Source organism: Pelobates fuscus, chromosome 9 (assembly GCF_036172605.1).
Source record: "Pelobates fuscus isolate aPelFus1 chromosome 9, aPelFus1.pri, whole genome shotgun sequence".
In the NCBI taxonomy this organism is placed as follows: Eukaryota; Metazoa; Chordata; class Amphibia; order Anura; family Pelobatidae; genus Pelobates; species Pelobates fuscus.
The window spans coordinates 26,126,093-26,150,869 of record NC_086325.1 but is presented as its reverse complement, the minus strand read 5'-3'; the positions used below and the strand labels follow the sequence as shown (position 1 = coordinate 26,150,869).

The window sequence follows — 24,777 nt, the reverse complement described above, 5'->3', positions numbered from 1 at the left end:
ACAGGTTGGCGTACCAGGCCTCCAGGGTGGGCATAGGCTGACAGGAATAACCACGGGGACTTCCACTACCCACCATTGTTTAGACATTCAGCCCGAACGCACAACCCTTGAAAATACCTCCAAGTTCCAATTTTTTATAATGACTTTTTTTGATGTTAAGGTTAAATGTTTTTGTACTCTGTCAGAATTTTAATGCTGTAGTCAGGCAGATATCTCAAAACACCAGCCTACTTACCCCCCACTTAAGGGCATCGGCTGAAGGGACTCATGACAGAGTATAGAAACTCCCACAGTTGCTGCATACTCCTGGGAGATACTCAGTTTAAATATTGAATGATTCCTTTGCCATTTAGAACGTTAACCAGAACTATTTATTTTCTGTTGCTATAGCTGCATGGCCTTATGCCTTCCATCATAATCACATAAATTGAGCATGCCATCTCTATGTTAACCGCATGTGGACGAGATGTCCCTTGAATAACCCAAGCAACCGTTTAATGCCTCACTGTACACCTACACCTAACTCCAGCTAACTGCGGTGCGACCTGCTGGGAATATAACTAGCCTAGACACCAAGGGTTTAATACTCCTTAACTACATATTGATTACCACACCCGGTAGTCATTGTATAGCCTGGCATCTAAATGTGCCTAGCTGTTGTGCCATTATTGGTTTGGCAAACCAGACACCCCTAATCATTCACTACTCCCAACCGAGTTTTACCTCTTATGTAACCTACCATATATTATTTAAGCAATCCCAATGTGTGTTACTCGATTTAGTAAGAAACGTCTGCATAATGATAATGTTGATGTTTTGAAGTTTCTTTCTGACTGCCTTAACATTGTCAGTATCATCCTGGTGACACCCATGGGTGCTATACCTTTATATGTTTTTCCTGTTAAAATTTAAAAATGTGCAATTTCTTCACTCACCATATTAATGCATTGTATCACATGTCGATGTACTGCCTATCACCGCTGTTGTGGCGATGTAAGCTCATATGTTATACCTTGCACGCAAAAATAAAGAATTAAAAAACAAAAAAAACAAATATAGCATGATAATGAGGCTAAAACCAAATGCAGTAATGTGGTATTGGTGCCCAAGATGTCCCTTTAACGTCACCAAACTCTCAAAAACAGGGTTATTTAAATTATGGAATCCTAGTTGCTTCAAGAACAATAAACCAACTGACTGTCACAAATACACCAACGTTCATGGGATCTTTAACTACCCAACGTCTTACTTATATAGCGCTAAGATGGCCCACTGAGTTGAATATTTGTATTTGCAGATCCAGTATTTTAATGAATTTACTCTGTTGGCAACAGTCCCTCTCCTTTTACAAACCAGGGGTTTTCATAGTTTAGTAAACCCTTTAACAAAGTCAATCCACATTATCAGTAGCTCTTCCCTGCTAACTGTGCCAACCGTTTAGGACCAGAGATACATTCTCATGCCCAGCAAATAAAGTGTGGAGGGGGATATAGAAATAGATAAGGAAACAGCTGCATTCAAAACAAAACTTTTATTTTCAATAAGAGACAAGACAAAAATACCAAACAAAAAAAATCTTTTAATTTCCAAAAACATAAAATCACAATATACAGATTGAGGAAAAAAAACAACCCAGTAATGATCTGGTTAACCAAAGCCAATGATGTTAGGGGGGGGGGGACTTGTAAAGCCAGCTGTGTTTGACCATGGTGTATCTTGATTGCTGTGCTGAAAATGGAATGCATGGATGGTTTAGAGAGCAGCAGGAGTGGTAATTTGGTACCCGGGTAGAAATTAGAGGGGAAGGCACAGATTAACCCTCGAGCAAAGGAGCTGTGTGTCATTAATTCCTCTATTCTCTTATACCATTGGTAGCCAACAGATTGCTCTCCCGCTGGCAAAGAATCATGGGAATGCTTCACTCCAAAACAGAATAAAGTTTAATAAATAAGTTGCATTGTTTTTCTAGAATTGGCATTACGAGAACTGAAACAGCATGGATAGCCTGAGGGTTTAGAGCAGGCATACGCAACCTTTGGCACCCCGGATGTTTGGTCTACACCTCCCATGATGCTTTGCCAGGATTATGGGTGTCAGAGCATTATAGGGGATGTAGTCCACAACATCTGGAGTGCCGAAGGTTGCCTACCCCTGGTTTAGAGGAATATCTCACGGAAAAGTACATTCAATTGACTACTAAAATTTCCATTCAGAAAAGGGCAAGGAAGGAGATGGAGAGCGAAACAGGGAGAAAGCCAGAGAGACGGGACATGCACGTACATTCAATGAATCCATGCTCTGACAGCTGAGAGAAGAACTGTATCTATAGGATAGTGTTCGTTACAGAGCTATCTGAGATTGCATCTAAGATCGAGGCATATATATATATTTTTTATCCTTTATTTTGTATTTTCCAAGTGAGCCACATGTGAGTGCCAGAGGGGAAGTCAGTACATTGTACTCCTATCTGGCACTCGCAGGGTGACCGGTTCATTATCCCTCTATAAATCTGCCTGTGTCACTCTCATCATTCTTACAAGTGCCCTGGATGCCCCAGCAAAACAGACAGTTACAGAGACCACGCGTCATGCTGCTGCTGTTGCTCTCACAATAATAAGGAGACAGCAGGCCCTTATGATTATTCAGTAAGCATTTAATAAAGGATGCACTGCGTCTCCCTCTCAGCTGTTTCAGTGCTGCATACGGCCCGCACTATCGTGGCTTGGTGGGGTGGTCTCTCTAGGTCCGTGCCCCCCTCCCTTCTTATGGCCTCGGATACAGTGACTGCTGTTGCAGCCTTCATCATCCTCATCCTCACTCTCTGTTGAACTTTCCCCGAATGCTCTCTGCTTCTCGTATATACAGCAGCCTGTGGATGGAAAGATAAATAGCTTAGAAAATTCAACAAGAATACAAATCAGAAAAATTTGAAAACTACAGATAGGACCTCAATGTTCATATTCCCCTTAAAACAAAGTGCAATGCTTACTTGGGGAACAAATGGGACTTACCCCTCAAATATTTAGGGTTATTGATGAGTTGTATATAAAAACAAAGAAAGATCTGAATATATTTACTAAGGTGAGTAAAAATCAAAAATCGCTAAACTCTAATTTTTTAGCCTTTAAGGTGTCATACACACCCTCTCTTCGATAGGTGTTTAGATCAGCAGCTGTATTTTTCTTTTAATTTGGTGGGCTATTTGGAGTGCCCACAGAGTGTTTATAGCTGCTGCACTTATATTGAATATTTAAATAACCACTAAAAGCGCCTTTAGTCACATTATATTGTATATTTGTTTTAAGAATGCAAATCAGATTGAATGCATGAACAAGTGGAGAAATCTGGGTAAACAAATTTAACACGCAGAGAGGAAATGAGAGGGAAAACTTGACAAATGCAAAGAGGGTTATTTACTAAAGTGTCAACTGTCAGGAACTTACGATGTAATAAATTTTAACATTTAACGACAAAAAAATCTGAACTGTAAATATAGCTAATTTGGGGAATCTTTCCAATTTAGCTGTCATGGCTTACATCTTGAAATGCGCTTTGAATTCCTGACAATTTGCACTTTAGTGCATAACCTTGAGACAGTTCTGTACAGAAGATAAAAGGTCATGGAAAATGAAAGCCAGTCCAAGTCTAATTAAGATACATGTACAGGCAGGCAGCCCTTTACACATCCCAACAAGACAACATGCCAGCTGTAATATTTGAGACATTTATCTCCGTTTCCTGTAGATTTCAAAGCCTATATATATAGGCTTTGAAATAGATGCACTCTCAGGTCTTAATAAATCATTTATTAATAAATCTTTGTCATATAGTAATGTCATTTATAGTCTTCTTTGCATATACCATGTTAGAACTATGCCTCTTTTCCATTGTATTCTTAGAAATGTTGAATATGATTTTTAATAATTTATAATTTATATTTTATATACAGGATTTTGCACATATCTTTTATAGGAGATCAGCACCATTTTTTTTAACCTTGCTCACTTTACTTAGTATTTTCACCCACTTTTTGTTTACACACTCTTTGGCACTTTTGTAAATAGCACACACTGATCACCAGCAGATCACTGTATATAGCTGTGTATAGCTTTTGATATTGCAATAGCCATTCTTATTTCACACACTGTTTACACATTCATATTTCTCCCCTATGCCCTGGGAGAGATGCACTCGCGCTTTAATTGTTTCACCGGTTCCCTAGCAACCGTTGGGCACGTCAGCACGCACGAATCACGGCCAACCACGGCATGTCACATGATCGCGAGTACACTTCCGGGTATACACGGCGGAGGTGAGGGAACTGTATCACTATTGGTGAGTACATTATCTATTTTCCTATATATTTGTTATATTTATGGGGGTACATTGATCTTGAGGAAGACCCTGAGGGGTCGAAACGTCGATCGGATGATGTCAACCTTTTTTGGAAAATAAATACCGACTAATGATTTATTAAGACCTGAGAGTGCATCTCTTATTGCTTCATATATATCTTTCAACGTGGGATAGCACCAAGGCATTAAAACTATCTTATTTAGAAAGGGTGAGTGCCAGGTTACAGATTTTTTTACATATACACACATACATACATACATACATATATATATATATATATATATATATATATATATATATATATATATATATATATATATATATTTGAAGGCTTGGCCTGTAGTTGTGGGAGGGGCTTGAATTCCCTTTAAAAGGGCTGCCAATCCACTCCCACCTTACCGTTACTGGTCTGGCGAGTCTGAAACGTTTACTTCCGGTTCAGACCGCCATCTTGGATTTTTCTTACCTATTTCCTCGTGGTCTCCTGGTCCGGTGCTCTCCTGGGTGGTCCGGTGCTCCCCTGGCTCTCCTTCCCGCCGCCGGCGTCTGCACAGCTCGTTCGTTACTTGCCGCCGCAAAAACCGTAAGTTAGGCCCGCCGTAAAGCAACCGCTGCAAACTTCCCGGCTTTACACGGCGGAGCCCCGTTCGTTTCAACCCGCGTTCGGTACTTTTTCATTTAAATACAGCACGCCGCTCGGCTAAATTCCCTTAGCCACTCGCAAATGTTCATATCACTTAAACTAATGAACGCTAGCATTCGGTTATACACATAGCAGTTTCTTTTTCGGTTCAAAGTACAATTAAATGGATCTATTCGTATGTATCTATACTCCATCTAGTTCATGCAACTACTCACGAAATAAGCACGAATTTCAACCAGTACTCCAGGTGAATTTCTCCCCTACTGGTCACAAACGATATTACAGTCACTCATAAATTCTACTAAAAACATATATAAATGTTCAAACCTAGATTGGTGTCCTGATTTCCCTGACATTTTCCCACAGGTTTTCTTACCAGGGAGTCGTACTAGGATTTGTGAATTCTGACATCTGTATCAATTGTATTTACTTTCTAGGTTGGTTGGAATTTAACCCCTTAAGACCGCAGCCAAATGTACAAGTTGTGATCCAAAAAAACCGTAAACAAAACCTGGCATTTGCGCTATATGTCTGTCCAACCATAATTCACCTCTTTCATATTAAATGCACCCACACTTCTTATATATCATTTTATTCAGGGGACACAGGGCCTTCGTTTAACATCAAATATTTAGGTATGGAACATAATTTAATATGAAAAAAATATTAAAAAAAAGAGAGAAAATAAGAATTTTTTACTTTTTTTTAATTCTACGTGACATTCTAACTGTGAATGTCAAAATACTGTTTGCTTTTACTGCAATACAATACACATATTTGTATTCAGCGATGTCTCACGTGTAAAACAGTACCCCCTATGTACAGGTTTTATGGTGTTTTGGGAAGTTACAGGGTCAAATATAGCGTGTTACATATTTCAGTTTTTTCACATTGAAATTCGCCAGATTGGTTACGTTGCCTTTGAGACCATATGGTAGCCCAGAAATAAGAATTACCCCCATGATGGCATACCATTTGCAAAAGTAGACAACCTAAGGTATTGCAAATGGAGTATGTCCAGTCTTTTTTTAGTAGCCACTTGGTCACAAACACTGGCCAAAGTTAGTGTTAATATTTGAAAATGCAAAAAACTAATTTGAACGCAAATTTTGGCCAGTGTTTGTGACTAAGTGGCTACTAAAAAAACTGAACATACCCTATTTGCAATACCCTGGGTTGTCTACTATTGCAAATGGTATGCCATCATGGGGATAATTTTCATTCCTGGGCTACCATACGGTCTCAAAGGCAACCTGGCGAATTTTAATGTGAAAAAAATGAAACGCAAACCTTATATTTGACTCTGTAACTTTTGAAAACACCATAAAACCTGTACATGAGGTGTACTGTTATACTCAGGAGACTTCGCTGAACACAAATATTAGTGTTTCAAAACAGTAAAACGTATCACAACAATTATATCGTCAGTGTAAGTGCCATTTGTGTGTGAAAAATGCAAAAAAGTCACTGTCACTGACGATATCGTCGTTGTAATATATTTTACTGTTTTGAAACACTAATATTTGTGTTCAGCGAAGTCTTCCGAGTAAAACAGTACCCCCCCATGTACAGGTTTCATGGTGTCTTGGAAAGTTACAGGGATAAATATAGTGCTAGAAAATGTAATTCCCTGAACTTTCGGCCTGGGTTGGCAGGCAGGTCCTGCAAATTGTAATTAATAAAATGACCTAATTATGTAAAATTATTACATAAATATATGCCTAGAATTATTATATATATATGTATATAATTTTTTTTTAATTATTTATATATATATATATATATATATATATATATATATATATATATATATATATATATATATATAGTGATATATACGTATATACTTATGTATATAGATATTTATATATTATTTCGTTCTACATGTATTTTGATATCAATATATATATATATTAATTTTAAAATACAGTTAGAACGAAATTACGCATGTTTATATATTTTTTATCTATTTATTTTTTTATTTTATTTTTTAACGTATTTATATATTTATATCTAAATATATATATATATATATATATATATATATATAATGAAAATTATATATATATTTAATCACTATCATTGTACGTGTATTTTGATAATATATATATAATTATGTATATATTAATATTAAAATACACGTAGACAGTGTATGTATATTTATGTGTATGTGTGTATATGTGTATATATATACTTAGATCATATATATATAATAAATCTATATATGATCTAAGTATACATAATCTTATTTTTACACTGTTTTAACATCTTTTTATTTTATTTTCAGACAGCAGAGGGAGTACCTGTCATTACAGGCACTCCCCCTGCTGGCACTGCCTTGGACGGCTATGCCGTCCATGTGATCGCGGGGTCCTCGCAAGGACCTCGCGATCACATAGCCCTGGGGGGCCGAAGAGGACAGAGGGGGACTCCCTGGGCTCCCAGGTAAGTCCCCCCTACCGCGATCGCCGGCGTGGGATCGCCGGCGACCGGGTAAGTACATAAGATCGCAGGACGTTCTATGCCGTCCTGCGGATTTTAGACCCACTAAAATGAGGACGGCATAGAACGTCCTGCGGTCTTAAGGGGTTAAGGACCAAACTTCTGGAATAAAAGGGAATCATGACATATCACACATGTAATGTGTCCTTAAGGGGTTAAATATGATTCATGTAAAGGCCAAAAATACATATGAAATTAGTTAAGTGTGTAAGTTACTCTTCTAGGTTATCATTCATTGGACGGTAGCTTTTACAAGCAAGGAAGCTGTCACTTTCTCTCGGTTAAATCCCCTCTGGAGAGTGTCGGGTAGGTTCTGGTTTTAGGGCCCACGATCTGGCCAAACCACTACCTTACACTCAGAAATTTATATATCATCTTATACCCACAGGTCAACTACTCGATACTATCACAGTCACTGTTTACCTCTTCATTGAGAGCTCGGCCTGACTCACATATCAGGTACTACGCCAGAACCCATTACTTTCTATGCTTTAAGGGGTACTGGTCCTAGGTTATGTGGCCCAATTAGGTAAATTCTTCTGGTGTTAATCCATAGGCTAGTGGTCCCGCGAGGCCAACATCCCCATCCTCATACTCGGAGGTACTACGCCCCTCGGGCCAAATCATAGCTAGCCGCCTCACAGCAATGCAAAGAGAGGGCCTCACCTGTCACTCCCATTCTTTCTTATGCTTTAATTGACACCGAGAGGCCAACACCCCGCCACAACGTTCGGTGGCCTCAAACTTCCCCTCGGGCCCACGCATAGATAGTGCCTCTCAAGCCGCTTGCCAACTAGCAGGGACTCATCTGTCACACTCAAAAGCTTAATTGTTTCACCGCTTCGTATTTAGCTAGCCCACCAGTACCCACCCAAAAAACTCATTACATACGACTGATTATACCATTTTATAACTTCAGATATGTCACCAACTCCTGATATCCCTGAGGAACTTTCACTACCTAGCACACCCGCTAGGCCAGCTACCCCTGGTCCTGGTACAGATGTGAATAGCCCTGCATCCCTTAGATCATGGACCATACCACGTCTCACAGCAGAACTCAGAAGACACTGCATCCCTTTCCCAGCTACTGCTAGGAAGGCGGAGTTGTTCAGACTACTGAACACTGGTCCCATCTCACCTTAAAAAGGACATTTTGGAAGGCAAGGACGTTAATCTGGTCTCATTGCTCATTGCCTCCCAGGATGTCCTAGAGAACAGGACCTTTGCATATGGGGATATTTCGGTAGTACTAAGGGCTAGAGACCCCCGGCTGAACAAAATTGACCATCCCTGAATTCGTACTGGGGTTTGGGATTTATAGAGATGTAAACTGCTCTGTTTACCCCGGGAAAAGAGCAGAATTGGATGCATACATACACAAGATGGTGGATCTGGGGCACAAAGACGGTGGTTCCTTCTCTGCAAATGTGGCTGCGCCTCTGGCTCAGTTCAATTTAAGCATAAATTGGACACAGAGCTATTCTGCAGGCACTTTGCAGGCCTCAGACCCACAACTTGTGCAGTGTGCGCATCAGCCACACATAGCAGTAAATTCTGCCCGAATTCGGCTGAAGTCGAACAAAGCCAACCAGCTGCTAACCTCCAAAGACCGACTAGAGGTTTAAAAGACAAACTGGGCAGGGATATTGTTTTTTTAGGCAAATCCCAAGTGTGTAATAACTTTAATGCAGGCAATTGTGGTTTTAGCTCTTGCAGATTGATGCATGTATGTTCACACTGTTTCAGGGCCCATTCCAAGACAATGTGCCCAAATAAAGCATTCCCTAAACCATATCTCACGTGCGTGAACCTCGGCTTATTCACCACTTTTCTACATCTACACCCGTCACGACATTTCAGTGACTATCTCATAACAGGACTGACTGAGGGATTTCACACAGGGCTGATACATTTACCTACAGGCACACTGGAATGTGACAACCTACTATCCACACTAGATGACCCACAGCTGGTACACAAACTCATCATGACCGAGGTGAACCAAGGGTTCTTGCTGGGTCCATTTCTTTCACCACCCTTCACTTCTTGGAGAACCAATCCCATTGGGATTGTCACAGGGAAAACTCACTTAAACCTAGGCTGATCATTGATTTATCTGCACCACATTCCTCCACGGTCCCTAGCCTAAATTCACTCATACCTTCTGAAGAATTTTCACTACATTACGCCACTATCGACCATGCCATAGGTGCTATCATTAAAGCAGGCACATGGGCATGGTTAAGTACAACGGATGTAGTAAATGCCTTCAAGTTACTTCCCATGCACCCTTCACTTTGGCACCTTCACGGCATTAAATGGCAAGGATTATATTATTTCTTCACCCGTCTCACTTTTGGCTCCAAAAGCAGCCCACGTATTTTTGATACATTTGCAGAGGCTTTGTGTTGGTGATTACTTAATGTGTGTAAATGTCTTTCAGTTATTCACTATCTAGATGATTTCCTCACGATTGAGAACAACACACTTCCACCGAGTAGTTTGAAACACATGTTGGCTTTGTTTGAATCACTCACTATCCCAGTCTCCCCACAAAAGACATTGGGGCCCGACACCCACATGCAATTTTTGGGGATACAACTAGACACTGTACATATGTAGGCTAGCCTCCCTCAAGACAAAAGTGAGCGTATCCTGGCAAGCATTGAACACTACCTACGGCAAGGCTGTTGCACCAGGAAAGAACAGCAATCATTGCTGGGATCGCTCAACTTTGCGATGAGAATCATCCCCCAGGGCAGATCTTTTATTTCACACCTACTATCCCTATTCCCAAAATTCACCTCACTCTTCAAGTATTACATTAGACGACCACGCAACCTCTGATTTACGTATGTGGGGAGTTTTCCTCACCTCTTGGAACGGGCGAGCCATGTTTATACCACCCCACTCTGACACTTCACCTACACTGTGGATAGATGCTGCAGCAAACACAGGTTTTGCAGCCATCTGGGGAGATCCATGGCTTTGGGGACCATGGCCAACCGAGCTCAAATCACTACCCAAATTCACAGAGACCTCAGCTTTATTTGAACTGTACCCCATTGGGGCGGCGGCCATTGACTGGGGACCACATTGGTCCGGTCACACGGTTAGGTGCTATTCGGATAATATGGCTACATGCCATATTGTCAATAAAGGCCGGTCAGCATCCTTGGTAATTATGAGACTCTTAAGACGACTCACATGGGTAGCGGCCACCTGTCAATTCTTTATCACATGTATTCACGTTCCAGGGTGCACAAACACCGGTGCTGATCACTTGTCTCGATTTCGTTTTCAGGATTTCTTCACAACACTACCCACTGCCTCCAGACTGGCAACTCCAGCCCCACTTTTCCAAGACATGATAATGGAGTAAAAGCTTTGTTAGATCACGCTCGACACATTTCTCACCTCGCACTTTCAGTAAACACTAGAAACACATACGATTCAAGAAATCCATTACTGAATTCCACATCCACGACATGTTCACGTTAGAATCAATATTGGGTTTCACTTCCTTTTGCCACATTAACCTTAAACTATCATTTAACATGATAAAACTGTACCTTACTGGCATTCAACATCACATGCTTATCCAACAACACAACGCTACAGGTTTCCTGTCCTCATATCAAATTAAGACAGTACTTAAAGGCATTAAAAATTGGACGCACATGTCCCCTCACAGAGACTACCCATAGACAACAACATATTCCATTCACTAATCAATTTATTAGATTCTTCTCCTTTCGAGCACAGGACTAATACCGTAATAAAGACAGCTATATATTTAGCCTTTTATGGGTTCCTCCGAGCCAACGAATTCACGACTAAGACCATTACAACCCCCGACTACCTAAGAACTATGGACTTGCAAAAACATAACGACCATTACCTACTAATTTTAAAACAATCAAAAAACAGCGCCATAGGTCATACTATTACAATACCCTTGTATCCTACTCATAATAAATGGTGCCCTGTACAAGTTTTTGACGCTTATCTTCTTTCACTCCGCAAACAACCTTTACTACCTTTGCTCGAACTGCATGGTAACATTCTGACTACAACAAAGTTTATGCTTTATGTACGTCTACTATTGACTAGGCTCGGCTTAAAACCCCAGTCATTTCTCAGGTCATTCTTTCCGAATCGGGGCAGAACCTACAGCATCTGCTAATCACATACCCCAGCACATTATCAAGACAATGGGACGCTGGAAATCCTCCGCTTACACACTCTACATAACTAATCCCGTTAAAGAATTAAGACAAGCTTTCTGTGACTTATCTAAATAAAGAAAGAAGTTGGTTACCGTATTATGTCTTATGGTATTTTATTTTTGCCCACTTTTATTACAGGCCTACTGCTTTGTCGGTTCCGGCACACCACAGCCAACTGGTTCCAACTCATTGATGTTATGGTTATTACATGCTAGATTTCTGTATACGGCTATATTTCCCCGACTACAAATTATATATATATATATATATATATACACACACACACACACACAACTCAATTGAGAAACACTTTGCTGCATACGTGTCAAGAGAGTTGAGCTAGTTATGTAAATGGTCACAAACACAGAATACATTGGATTGTGTTTTAATTCAGTATGGACTGTGTTTGGGGAAGATGCATGGTGGAGATAGATTATACACAAATTCCCTGTGAGTATGCAGAACATTGTGGCCAATACTTATAGTCACATATCTCTAATCCAGCTCAGAAAATAAACAGTTTCATTGTGGCTCCAAGTTATCCGCCTGGCCTGCTTAATTTCCTAAACATTTGAACTAAGCCTTGTCAAAGTTTATTTGGACCTCAGTATCATCAGTTATGTCAAGAAAAGGACAATTATCCTGATCTTTGATAAGGATGGAATGGTACGAGAGTACCACTCGTATTTAATAAGCACTACTGGAGGTTGAGAGATAGTCTTTCGGTGTAAAGTGCTTTTCCTAGAGGCCTTTATCTGAACCAGTCATTCGGTGTGAACTGCTTTCCCTAGAGGCCTAGCTCTGAGACAGTCATTTGGTGTGAAGTGCTTTCCCTAGAGGCCTAACTCTGAGCCACATGAGTTGATCAGACACAGTTGGGAGGTAAGAATGCCTCAAAGGAGACTTCAGAAATCAATTCCTGTTAAACGGTGGCTGTCTGTTATGCTGCCAGAATAATTCTGACAATGTTATTAATCATATACATTTAACCATATATAACTGAGCCAGTTTTCCATGTAACAACAAGCCAGCTTGAAATAAACAGGTAAACATCATGGCAGTTCTAGGATATATGGAGAATTAGATGTGGACTTTTCTGGTCCATACAGTTCCCTTTAGAGAGATAAAAAGATTGTGGCTCACATTTAGACGAGCGTCTCCCCAGGTGCTCATTGTCCACCGTGTCACATGACCACTCCACCTTCTTGTCGGGCTTTCTCTTCCTTAGCTTCAAGGTGAGAGACCGATGTTCCTGTGTCAAACAAGTTAAACGTTAGCTTTCTGCTAATTACTTGACAGACTTTAAACCTCAAAGTAAAAAAACCCATCTTGAACGATTAAAATCAACACCATAGGCATGCAGACCACTTTATCTCAATGAAGTGGTCTGGGTGACATGCCCCCTTCATTTTAACCCTGCAGTGTAAAACCTGCAGGGCGGGCTCAGTGGCACTGCTTAGCTCAAGCAGAAAGCTACTGGCTCCAGAAAAGGCAAGAAGCGGCATCCCTCGGACCCAGGTAAGGTGAAACTTTTGGCTAACAGCACCATTCTCTGCTCCTCCCCCCTACAACATACAGCCGAGAGGATTGGGATGGACTGCTTCATCTGACAGGTTAAAATAGTGGCAGGCAGTCACACTATCCATGGCTTCCATTTTTACCCTCTCAGATGAGACAAATAATTATGTTTGTCCAATTTTAATTTCTAAATAAATGTATTAAACAAAATTTGAATGAATCAAATTATATATTTTTAAAAAACCTTCTTGTCCAAGGGACTAAAGTGGTATCACAATCTACTTGTCCTGACACAATATAACATAAATTACAAAAACCGGGGGCCTTTGCCTAGAGCCTAGGACATTGACAGGGCTATATGCTAAACCTATTTTCACATCTGAATGGAAACATGCAGGCAAAAATAGCTGATCGTAAAATATTCTGTATTTTTTCTATAATTAGAAGATGGGTATTTTTGCTTCAATTTTGCCATTTGGAATTATTTATCAAAAAGACTGTAGTCTTTCCCTTTGTCAAAATGAGCGTGCGCTGCTTGTATGCAGTGTGTGCTGCATGCATGTACGGCGTGTATATGTATGTGCTGGCTGTATGTACTGCGTGTGTATGTATGTACTGCGTGTGTATGTATGTGCTGGCTGTATGTTTAAAGTAATCCAATTCAGATTTTTATTCCCTACAATTTCGGTGTTTCATGCAGATGTAAGCAATGCTTATAATATACTTATATATTAATATTAAAAATATACACATTCATACACGTGTATGCATATATGCATTAAACTCCAAAAATTAAAATATAAATTGTTAAAAAAATTTACTCAAACTTGTCCTCGCTAAACTACAGACACGTTTTTGACACACACTGCAACACACAATCACTGACCCACACAGCCACAAACACACACTCCATACTCACACACAGGCAAAAGAACACATGCTAAGCCATTTACATACAAACTACATGAGACCCACATACTGTACAGCCCATTTACAGATTTCACATTACCAGCAGCCTTAAAGGGACACTACAGGAACCCAGACCATTTCAGCTCATTGAAGTAGTCTGGGTGCAATGTCCCTGTAACACTTAGTCCTGCAATAGAGGCGCCTTTGGGATTTTAACAGACTTTTGGACACCTAACACTGGACATCCTCATGCTCTGCATGATGACGTCCAGAGTCAGTAAAATCCACATAGGAAAGCATTGATTCAATGCTTTCCTATGGAGTGGGCCTAATGCGCTTGCCGTGCATGCGAATTAGCCACTACCGTCAGATGACTTAAGAGGAAGTGGAACACCAAAGGAGACTGGTGCAGGAATCGGGCGAGTATGGTTTTTTTTAACCGTTTATGTGGGGGACCAGAGGGCACTAACATTGTATTCCTAACACTATAGAATACCTTTAATGTTGCAGACTGTCTGCTGACTGACCCTTGACCTTTTATTCCTTAGTGACAGCCACCAATATGATGTCATCTAGTATCTCAAAATCCATTCGCTCTGTGCATTGTGAGGAGCGTCTGCTGCTCCTCCAACCTCCCCATGCCAGCAGTCTACTGCGGCCCCAAAGTGGCTTTATATGCAGCAGACAGTTCTTCTGCGCCACTAATATTAACCAACCCACCCATGGAAGGGCTAAAAGAATGGCAAAAACTGCTTGTGCTGCATGTTCCAGGCATCAGGCAATATAAATTCCACTTCTCTGGTCTACTTGCCTACCCCATTCCCCAGCAGGGCATAAAGAATAGCAAAACTGCTCACCCCAATGCCCAGAACTGTATGTCGGGCAATATAAATTCCCCACCCTGTACATGCGCCTTGGGCCAGACAGTGTTTGGAGACGACAGATTGTCTCTACGGTCTTCCTGCTGTTGTGCAGTGAGTGAAGTAAGGAGACCACAGAGACTAATTTGTCAATTTCCAAACACGGTCTGATCCAAGGCGTATGTATATGGCTGACGGATCCTGTCAAATACTAGGAGTTTTTTCTATATTTTTTTTCTAAATTTACTTCAATTTTAATAATTTTTTTTTTTTTTAAATCTATTTCTTTTCAAAACGTGACAAAAGGTTTTATTATATTGACAATAGTTTTGAGAAGACCCAGTTACCATGGAAACCAATGCACTGTCACTCAGCCTAAAATAACCAAGCTGTGACTATGCTCCAGCTGGAGAATTAATTTTTCTCAAAATCTTCATTTGGTTTTATTTTTTCCCCCTAAATGCTGTGAGTGTGATTGCAATCCCTGGTGATGGCCCAGCTCTGGCTGTCCACCTTGTCCCATGATGCACTGCGGGCACACACTCTGTGGAGAGCCCCATGCCGGCTCCCTGTGGCCCCCGGCCGGACAGGCTCCTGCTGATGACGTCACTGACCGGTTGCGTCTCGCTCTCGGTGGTCACGGTGCTGGACGTGGCTCCTCCCCCCGCCGCCTGCACACTGGACTCCGCCATAACACTGAGCTCCTGACGGGATCAGAGAGTGCTCCCCAGCGAGGACAGACAGGATGACTTCTGGTCTGGGGCGCTCTCTACTCCGACTTCCGGTCCTCTCGCTGGTAGATCTGTTCTGTTGTCATTTCATGGGGTTTGTAAATAGAGGGATCGGTTTCTCTGGGATTAATATCTCCCTCTATGGTAACGAGACGGGCTCGATCTCCTCGCTGTAAGAAGGTGTGAAGTCCTTCCGCCCGAACTACGTCAGCTGTACGGACGCAGAATGAGGCAAGGACCGTGCGTTCCAACAAACAGGAAATTAATTAAATCATGGTTTCCGCGTTCCACCTACGACCAATCAACTTCAGGCTTATATTGACGTTTGTGAATACCTCCAATAAAATAGCAGTTTGTTCGGCGATGCGTTCCACGAGGAGCCAATCAGAGTTCTTTGCCTTTTGTTTGCGTCTCACGGTGATAACTGCCTGCCAATAAGACTTGACGGCGATGTGCCATCAATGACCGCGGGGAGAGCATCGGAGTCACCGCCCGGGGCCCAAGGTAAATCAGAAACCAGGGACAGGGCAGAGGGAGACATGTTACATCATTGGGGGTATGATGGATGTACCTAGGAGGCACAGTGTATAGAGAAAGTGATGCCTGTTTAGCCTCCCCCAGCTGTTCTAATAGCATGCCTCTGGCTGTCCGTATGGGGTTGGCCATGTGTCCTGGGAGGCTCAGCTAGATGTTTGATTGTGTCATTAAAGGGATAGTTTAACTTTATCTCAATGCAGTGATTTGGGAGCTTAGATGCCGCTTCTGGTACCTTGTAAATGAAAGCAGTGCCTTCTGAGAGACTGAACCGTTTGCTGCTTAGTGTTAAGGGACATTATAGTGTTGCTTTAATTAAGTAGTTTTGGTGCATAGATCATGCCCCTGCAGTCTAAGTATGCAATCATCTGCTTTTTAGGAGCTTAAACCATACCTCCTATAGCTGTGACTCTATAGCATAGTCTAACTCAGGGCTAGGCAACCTATGGCATGTGTGCCATGGATGGAACTCTAGGTGCCTTTGCACGGCCCTCAAGATTGCTAGAACCAAACAGGCTCTGGCTTATCCGTAGTCCCAGTGGAACTTCAGATATCTGCTAGTGCAAAAAAGGTGGTGATGCTTAATCTATCATTTATGCACTGCAGCACTTAGAGGAAGTGATCTCAGATCGCTTCCTCCAAGCACTTATGAACTGGTGTCCACCCTGGAGTAGAGCAGCCCACAACAGCTGTCGCAGCTCCTGCCCTTGACCTGTACTTGGCCAGCCTGGTCCTCACTGGACCCCATGGAAGCCACTCACACTGCTAGATATACACAGACCTGCGAAATAAGCCTCCCCTCCATACAAATAATTTAAACAGCCCACATACAAACACACACAGAGTCTAAACAAACACCACCACTCACAATCCACATACACGCACACAATCCCACAAGCAGCCTCTCACATGCAATACCAAAAGTAGCGACCCACACATACACACACACACCACTAAACATACAATATATGTCATCCACAAACTACTCATGAACATTTACAATATAACTGCCCACATATACATCTTTACACAGCAACTACAGCACCCATAAATTATACAAGCAGAATATTTCAACATACACACCTCAATTATATATATATATATATATATATATATATATATATATATATATATATATATATATATATATATATAAAAAGACTGGCACACCAAGGGACTTCAAGATATTTTTTAGCACAGTACCTCTAAAAGGTTGACTACCCCTGGTCTAACTACACTCTTTAAGAGCTGTGCTGTGAAAATGAAACTTCCCTTTTTTCTCTCCCATGCAGGCTGTGTGAGTGTTAGCCAGGGGAGATGTGCCTAGGACTGCATAATCAAAGTGATTTAACTCCTAAGCCGCAGAGAAATGAGCGGTGAGACTGCACAGGCACAATCTATACACCAGTGTGTTAAAGGGACACTCTCGCATGCGCATTAGGTCTCATCCCGCCGGCGGCTGCGCATGCGCAATCGGTCTCCCCCGCTGGCTAACGTCGGCAGGGAAGGAGCGTGGGTGGACCCTAAACCACTGCTGAGGGACATCGACAGTGGTCTCAGGTAAGTCACTGAAGGGGTTTCACCCCTTCAGCAACATGGGATGGGGGGTGGGAGGGGACCATGCTGTGCTGAACCGTAAGTGCTTTCACCAATCCTGGTATTGATGTCTGCATTGTATGAGAATGGTAAGGGTATCAGGAACTTGTAGTTAGATTCTTGGGTATGTTTGTACAGTTAGCTGACCTGCAACATCCAGAATCCTTTTGTATGGCATCCTGCACAGCAGTATTTTTTTTGTTTGTTTATTTTTGCAAAAAGGGAAATACTTGAGCTTTTGTTATTCTCTAGACGCAAGTGGTAATATCCAGATGTGTATTTGTTTTTTTTTACTGATTTTGTTTTAGGGGAAGAGAAGATGGGGAGCAGACATGTTACAAAACCAGTGACAAATGTAGAACAAACTGAATCTTGCTTTGCAAGTTGCATATGGTTCTGATCATTATAATAACGCAAGATTTGTCTAGCATTATATTTTGACCATGTTATTTATTTTAAATAGGAAGTGGTGGGCTGTGGCCATATATTGATAGGATTTTAGAGAATATCATTAATTTAGATGGAAGAAATTCCTACAAAAAGACCACGTGTGGAACTGTTGAATGATGTTCATTCCCATCCTGCTAAAAGCAATGAAAAAGATGAAACCTATAGTGAGGAACAGTATTCATCGATGAGTAAATACTTCCAGAAATCAGTGCGTCGACTCAAATCTGATTTTTATGAGCAACCATGTATCACACTCGCAAAAAACCTATTGGGACAAATTTTGGTCAGAAAACTGCCAGATGGAACAGAACTTCGAGGAAGAATTGTAGAAACTGAATCCTACTTGGGAGGTGAAGACCAAGCTTCTCATTCAAGAGGGGGGAAACAGACTGAAAGAAATATGGCAATGTTCATGAAGCCTGGAACCATGTATGTATATCAAATTTATGGCATGTACTTCTGTATGAATATCTCTAGTCAGGGCGATGGAGCTGCAGTCCTTCTACGATCTCTTGAGCCATTAGAGGGTCTACACCATATGCAAACGTTCCGAAGGAATCTGAGAAAAAGCAACTCAAAACCACTGAAAAACAAAGATCTGTGCAATGGACCATCAAAGCTCTGCCAAGCCATGGTTTTAGATAAGAGTTTTGATAGAAGGGACCTTGTTACTGACCCAATGGCATGGCTAGAAGAAGAAGAAAATAAAATCGCCGATAAAGATATTGTGTCTTGTGAACGTGTTGGCATTGGCAACGCAGGAGTATGGACATCTAAACCATTGCGGTTTTATATCAGAGGAAACATATATGTCAGTATTCGAGACAAAACTGCAGAAGCGTGATGCACAGATTCTTATTCAAATACTTAATAAAAATTATTTTATGTAACATTAAAAAAAAAACAAAAGCGTGGCATTGCTGTGTGATTTTGTTTTAGTATGAGGCTCTACAGAGCTACAGTTGCACATCACATAAACCAAAAATAAACTGACGCTTTTTCCATCCATACGAGTCAACAGGAATAAAGGGGTTATCCACTAAAGTGAATCCCAAATTTTAAGGCTAAAATAGCGAAACAAAAAAACAATTCTCTAAGTTCGCCAAGCTTCTGGTACTGCTATTTTGGCCTTAAAGGGTTACTCCAAGAATCATAACCATTATAGACTGTAGGTGTTATAATGCCAGGAGTACCCTTGCTCTGTTCACCAGTAATGGGGAAAACCCTTTAGTAATAGTTTTTCCTCTTACTTGTGTCCCGGCAGGGTTCGAAAGGCTTCTTCTATTTCTGGTGACGCACTTCGATTTCTGCAGAGTGGAAGATCCAGCCAACGAATGGCACACTGTGTATAGAAGCAAAATTGACCTTAGCCAACCTACAGTAGATATAGAAAGTGGCGCCTTGCGGACCACAGTTACAAAGTCAAACTTTAACACAGTTTGATTCCTTATACTAGAGGAGAGCCAAGCAATCCTAGCACAGTTATTGGTAACTGATGTGCAGTTTTCGCATAGATGTCAATTGGAAACCGCTATTCAGATACCAGAGTTAAAGGAGAAGCAACACTTCCTAAACATTTTAATGTTATGTTAACTTATTCTCAATATACAATGTGTTTATGGAAAAAAAAATTGATATAAAACCACACTACTGAATTAACTCCTAACCTGGAAAGGAGTACCTCCCTCTTGGTTCTTTTTAATTGATTCTTATGTCTGGTGTTTGAACCTGTCCATTAGCATACAGAGGGAAAGGCAATAGCAACAATAATTTTATTCCTCCTCCAATGTAATGCATGCTCTTGCTGGGCCTGGAATTAACCTGATTGCAGTGTCACTTGCTAAATCTTAAATATACATTTAGAGCAGTGGTTTCCAAACCAGTCCTCATGGCACACCTACCAATCCAGGATTTAGGGATTACCCAGTTGAGTCAAGGTTTTTGTGTGTTTTCCCTTCTAAAAACATCTTGGACAACTGGGTAATCCCTAAATCCTGGACTGGTTTGGAAAACAATAATTTAGAGGGACACTGCAGGCTGAACACAACTAGATTCTTGTAATTTATGGTCTGAATATTATATAAATATATATATATATATATTTGCTGGCCCCCTCACTGCTTCCCACCTCTTGCATGTCTAAGTACACCTTTCTTGTTGCTTACTGTAGCTGTACGTGATGTCACAGCTTCTTTTCTGTCTTACAGTTTGCAATATTTCTCCAGTAATAAAGGCCATGTCATCAGGAAGCACAGCAAATGTTTCAGAGTTCATTTAACAGCTTTTAGAAGTTAAAAAGCTGGTAACTGAACTACATCTTCCAGAAACCCACTTTGCTGTACTGCAAAGTCAGTACTTTGAAATTAACTAAATAAATATTTTAGCTTATTACTTCTTTATCTGGGCAGTGACAATTTGTTGTATATGTAAAGTCTGGGAATATATTGCATATCCAGTGCCCTGAAATGTAAAGTAAAATAAAAACTCAGTCTAGGAACCTGTCTTTGTGCACTTTAAAACAGACTACACTGCCAATAATCCTTTAAAGGGACACTCTAGGCACCCAGACCACTTCTGCCCATTGGAGTGGTCTGGGTGCCAACTACCATCACCCTGCAAGTGTAATTATTGCAGTTTTTATAAACTGCAATAATTACCTTGCAGGGTTAAGTCCTCCTCTACCAGACAGCCATTAGAGGGACTTCCGGGTTCTTAAAACACGACGTTGGACGTCCTCACGCTATTCATTAGGACCTCCAGCGTTGCCGGAATGCCCATAGGAAAGCATAGCCTAATGCTTTCCTATGGGGAGGTCTAATGCGTGTGCATTAGGTCTCCTGACGTCGGCGGGGGAGGAGCGTGGGCAGAGCTTGACCAATCGCCGAGGGACATCGGTGCTGGTTTCAGGTAAGTCACTTAAGGGGTTTTAACCCCTTCAGCAACATGGGATGGGGGGGTGGGAGAGGGACACTGCAGGGTTCTGCAGTGCCAAGAAAACAGACCATATTGAAGACCTCCAGCTGTAATGAACTATGACTCACATCATTCTCAGCCAAAGGCTGTCAAACCTTGGTGCTACAGTTTCAGGGACCACCAAGTTCCGACAGATAGTTGTCATTGCAAAAAGGAAGTTGCAGTCCAAATAATCTACAATAGCAGAGTAGCCCTTTTGCTTACCGCTGTCACAGAGCTGCACATTAAAGGGACTCTCCAGGCAGCCGTAATTACTCACCTGGTTCCAGCGCCAGAAGCCTCATGAAGCCGCGCCCCCCTATTTCGTCAAAATGACGAAATAGGCGGGCGCGAGCAATCAGACGCTTCCATTTGGAAGCGTCATTGCTCCCTTGTGCGCATGCGCGGCTTCACCGCACATACTTCAGAGGGCGGCATTCATACCGCCCTCTGAAGTCCTGAGCGCACTACCGCGCGCGTCCGCGAGCTGACAGCTCAGCTTGCGGTCTTTGCCCGCCCCCCTCCTCTGCTGACAGGCTAGAGAGAGAAGGCGCGCACACAGTGCCTTCTCTCTCCTGCACACGTCAGACGTATTTTAATACGTCTGATGTGTACAGGGCCTTTTTAGGGCCCTGCATGATAGGAAGTCCCTCTGGTGGCCGTCTGAGTGACGGCCACTGGAGGTATTCCTATCAATCAATGTAAACACTGTATTTTCTCTGAAAATACAGTGTTTACATTAGATTGCCTGCAGGGAGCTATAGATCTCACATGAACAAATACATTAAGCTGTAGTTGTTCAGGTGACTATAGTGTCCCTTTAAGAACACTCACAGTAACATACAGTCTGACTCAGAGCACCATAGGAATAATTGTTATATGTGAAGTATCAAGTGTATAACATAACTCAAGTGATATCACATACTCTCATATACAAAGCACACAACTGATTCACTGTAATTAATTATGTGCAAGATTATCGTGGCAATATAACTCGATGTAAAATGCTGTATGTAAAAGAATATTAAAGAACACCACTTCAGTTCAACTGCCAGTAATGTGCTGCTTGTAAGTGCATTATAGAACACATTTAAACAGTGTATAAATGTATCACAACTTTATAACATCACCATACATTACAATGTATTTTTTCATTTTAGAGTTCAAGATTGATAAATAAACATCAATATTCCTTTGCATTACTGAAAGTGTTCTGAATACTTTTAATTACGTAGTTCATGGAATCCCCAGTAAATGTTTTAACAAACCTGAACCCACAATCATACCCTGCAAAAATAAGCAATCCTTTTTGGACATTTGAAACACTGTCAGATATGTGAATGTGTAACTCCCCCAAAAAAGCAGGTCCATTTTTAGGGCTACTCCAACTGTTTTTAGTGTTGGATTTGTAACTTTATAATGCCCTATTGGGCATTTGTCACTTGATCGCCATCAGTTTTATTTAAAAAAACCCTGTAAAAATAGCTGAAAACCTACCTCAATTCCAAACATGCGCACAAAAACTCTGTTCTAAAAGCAGAAGTGGTCATGGTGGTTGGTGTGAAACATTTATATTGTGTTTACATCTTGCATATCTCATTTTTCAATACAGTATGATAGATAAAAAAAAAATAATCTGTTGGAAATGTCCTTTAGGTTTTGCTGGCAACCTTTAAAAACACCAAACTTCTAATAGTAACTTTTAGTACAAAAAATATATTAAATGGAAGTTGATATGAAACCCATAAATTTATTGAAAAATTAATTCTGTAAAACCTGCCACAGGTTGTAATTTATGTTTTGGACCACGCTCATTGTCTTTCAATCTAGCATGGGGAAAGAGAGAGAAAAATTTGAATCGCTCTCCCATTTTATCTGGATTCATAAGCATATCATAGCACAGTTTAAGTTGTTGCTGAGTATCTGCATCCTCGGCGTGTTCCAAAAGAACTTTTAAACGGATATCAATTCCCATGTTTTTCAAAAATTCACGCTGCGTCACAGGCCCTAACGTGGCCGCTATGTTTCCAATCATTCTTTTCAAGAAATTAAAGTCAACATCTGCAGTCAGATCTGCCATTCCTGGGTCCAGTAACACATCGTGAAGCTGGTGGTCACGGAATCCCCTGAAAGTGTCTGTTTTATCTCCAAAATGCCCATAATCCGCAATTAGAGCAGCCCCTCCATGTCTGTCAATTTGATGGGCAAGTTTCTGAGTGATAACCGCAGCACTAGGACACACCTCAACATGATCCCTTTTCTCGTCATCCTGTACAAAGTTTTTTGCCACTAGAGGGGACGTTGACCCAAGAACAAATCTCAGTTTGTCAGGAATCTCTGGATCAATATCTATTAATACTTCTCGCCATCCTTCCTTGGTCTTCTGTAATTTATGTATTGGTAACGCGTCAAAAAATTCATGCGCTATATAAAATGTGTAAGCTGGTGGTACATCTTCTACGTTATGGTACCAGAATATAGGAAGTCCTGACGTGGTTACTCCTTTCATGTATGTGGGAGATATTTCTTCGTCCACCATTTTAATATTCTTCCCAGTTAATGTTACTGCCTGGACTTGGCTTAATTTTGGACTCACTTCCACAAGATGCACCGAGATGTCCGTAGTGTTCAATAAATGATTAAACTGTTTAAAGACTCGTAGGATGTCACCAGTCAGGGTACCTTTTCCAGGCCCAAGTTCCACTAACTGGAAAGCCTTTGGTCTTCCAGCAGATAACCACTCACTAAGGCACCAAATACCCAAGAGCTCCCCAAAGATCTGACTTATTTCAGGGGAAGTGATAAAGTCTCCATGTTCTCCCAGCATGTCTTGATGCATATAGTAACCCTTTATGGGGTTTGTTAAAACTTGCCTCATGTATTCTGCCACAGTGATAGGTCCTGATGCTTTGATTTTCATGGTGAAGTGTTTCAGGAGTGAGGGGCTGTCTGCATGGCTTCCATTGTTGCTGCTCTGGTACCTAACACAATGCCAGGCAGCAGGTAGCTGGGTTTTACCATTGAATCCTTTTCCCAGACTGTGGATCCTGGCAATCAGTTTATTCATGATGGCAGTTAGTGCTGATACTGTGTGGGTATCTCACAATACTGGGGAGTGAATGGCTTCTCCTGGAGGTGGGCTCACATATTCCACACGAACCTGATGCAGGGGAGGTGACAAAAATACTGCTGCCAGAGCTGCCCTGGAAACCGCGTGTCACCCGCTCTGCAAGGGTATGTCACCTGCAGGGGAGACTTGATGAAGAAAACTTTGCGTTCCAAAGCCAGCCAATCAGATTAGCGTTTGCTCAGTGTGCTTTCCACGTAAGAGGCAACGCAGCGGTGGACATACGGTCACGTGCACAATGCGACCAATAAAGATAAAGTATGCTCAGGCACGGCAGCCATAAATGACCAATCAGATCTCTGGTACAGAAAGTGCGTTCCACGGTTCTCCCGGGCCGCCAATGAGCAGGCCGGGTGGCGAGCTGGAA

At 41.4% G+C, this 24,777-nt stretch overlaps 3 protein-coding genes and 1 long non-coding RNA gene across 4 annotated transcripts in view; 1 reads left to right on the top strand and 3 right to left on the bottom strand.

Moving 5' to 3' along the window:
• Positions 1–1,559: 1,559 nt before the first annotated feature.
• On the bottom strand, positions 1,560–15,968 carry PPP1R11 (protein phosphatase 1 regulatory inhibitor subunit 11). Its single transcript, XM_063431622.1, has 3 exons — positions 15,635–15,968; positions 12,877–12,985; positions 1,560–2,869 (listed from the first exon to the last, which is right to left on the bottom strand). The coding sequence occupies exons 1-3, from the start codon at positions 15,710–15,712 to the stop codon at positions 2,691–2,693; spliced, it is 366 nt and encodes a 121-aa protein (XP_063287692.1). The 5' UTR covers positions 15,713–15,968; the 3' UTR covers positions 1,560–2,690.
• The window catches only part of LOC134572575 (uncharacterized), a 398,726-nt gene continuing 375,508 nt past the window's right edge, over positions 1,560–24,777 (bottom strand). The window contains exon 2 of the long non-coding RNA XR_010085289.1: positions 1,560–2,033. This is a non-coding gene — a long non-coding RNA (uncharacterized LOC134572575). The remainder of the gene's footprint in view (positions 2,034–24,777) is intronic.
• MPG (N-methylpurine DNA glycosylase) lies at positions 16,177–19,197 on the top strand. Its single transcript, XM_063431621.1, has 2 exons — positions 16,177–16,255; positions 18,345–19,197. The coding sequence occupies exon 2, from the start codon at positions 18,402–18,404 to the stop codon at positions 19,173–19,175; it is 774 nt and encodes a 257-aa protein (XP_063287691.1). The 5' UTR covers positions 16,177–16,255; positions 18,345–18,401; the 3' UTR covers positions 19,176–19,197.
• NDUFAF7 (NADH:ubiquinone oxidoreductase complex assembly factor 7) lies at positions 22,917–24,580 on the bottom strand. Its single transcript, XM_063433303.1, has one exon. The coding sequence runs from the start codon at positions 24,348–24,350 to the stop codon at positions 23,034–23,036; it is 1,317 nt and encodes a 438-aa protein (XP_063289373.1). The 5' UTR covers positions 24,351–24,580; the 3' UTR covers positions 22,917–23,033.

Bases quoted from the DNA above. Each gene is read 5' to 3' on its own strand.
- NDUFAF7 (XM_063433303.1), bottom strand. From the start codon at position 24,350: ATGAATAAACTGATTGCCAGGATCCACAGTCTGGGAAAAGGATTCAAT.
- MPG (XM_063431621.1), top strand. From the start codon at position 18,402: ATGGAAGAAATTCCTACAAAAAGACCACGTGTGGAACTGTTGAATGAT.
- PPP1R11 (XM_063431622.1), bottom strand. From the start codon at position 15,712: ATGGCGGAGTCCAGTGTGCAGGCGGCGGGGGGAGGAGCCACGTCCAGC. The intron at 12,986-15,634 runs GTCAGTGACGTC...TGTTTGACACAG, and splicing joins CCGAGAGCGAGACGCAACCG to GAACATCGGTCTCTCACCTT. The intron at 2,870-12,876 runs GTGAGCCACAAT...TTCCATCCACAG, and splicing joins GGGGAGACGCTCGTCTAAAT to GCTGCTGTATATACGAGAAG.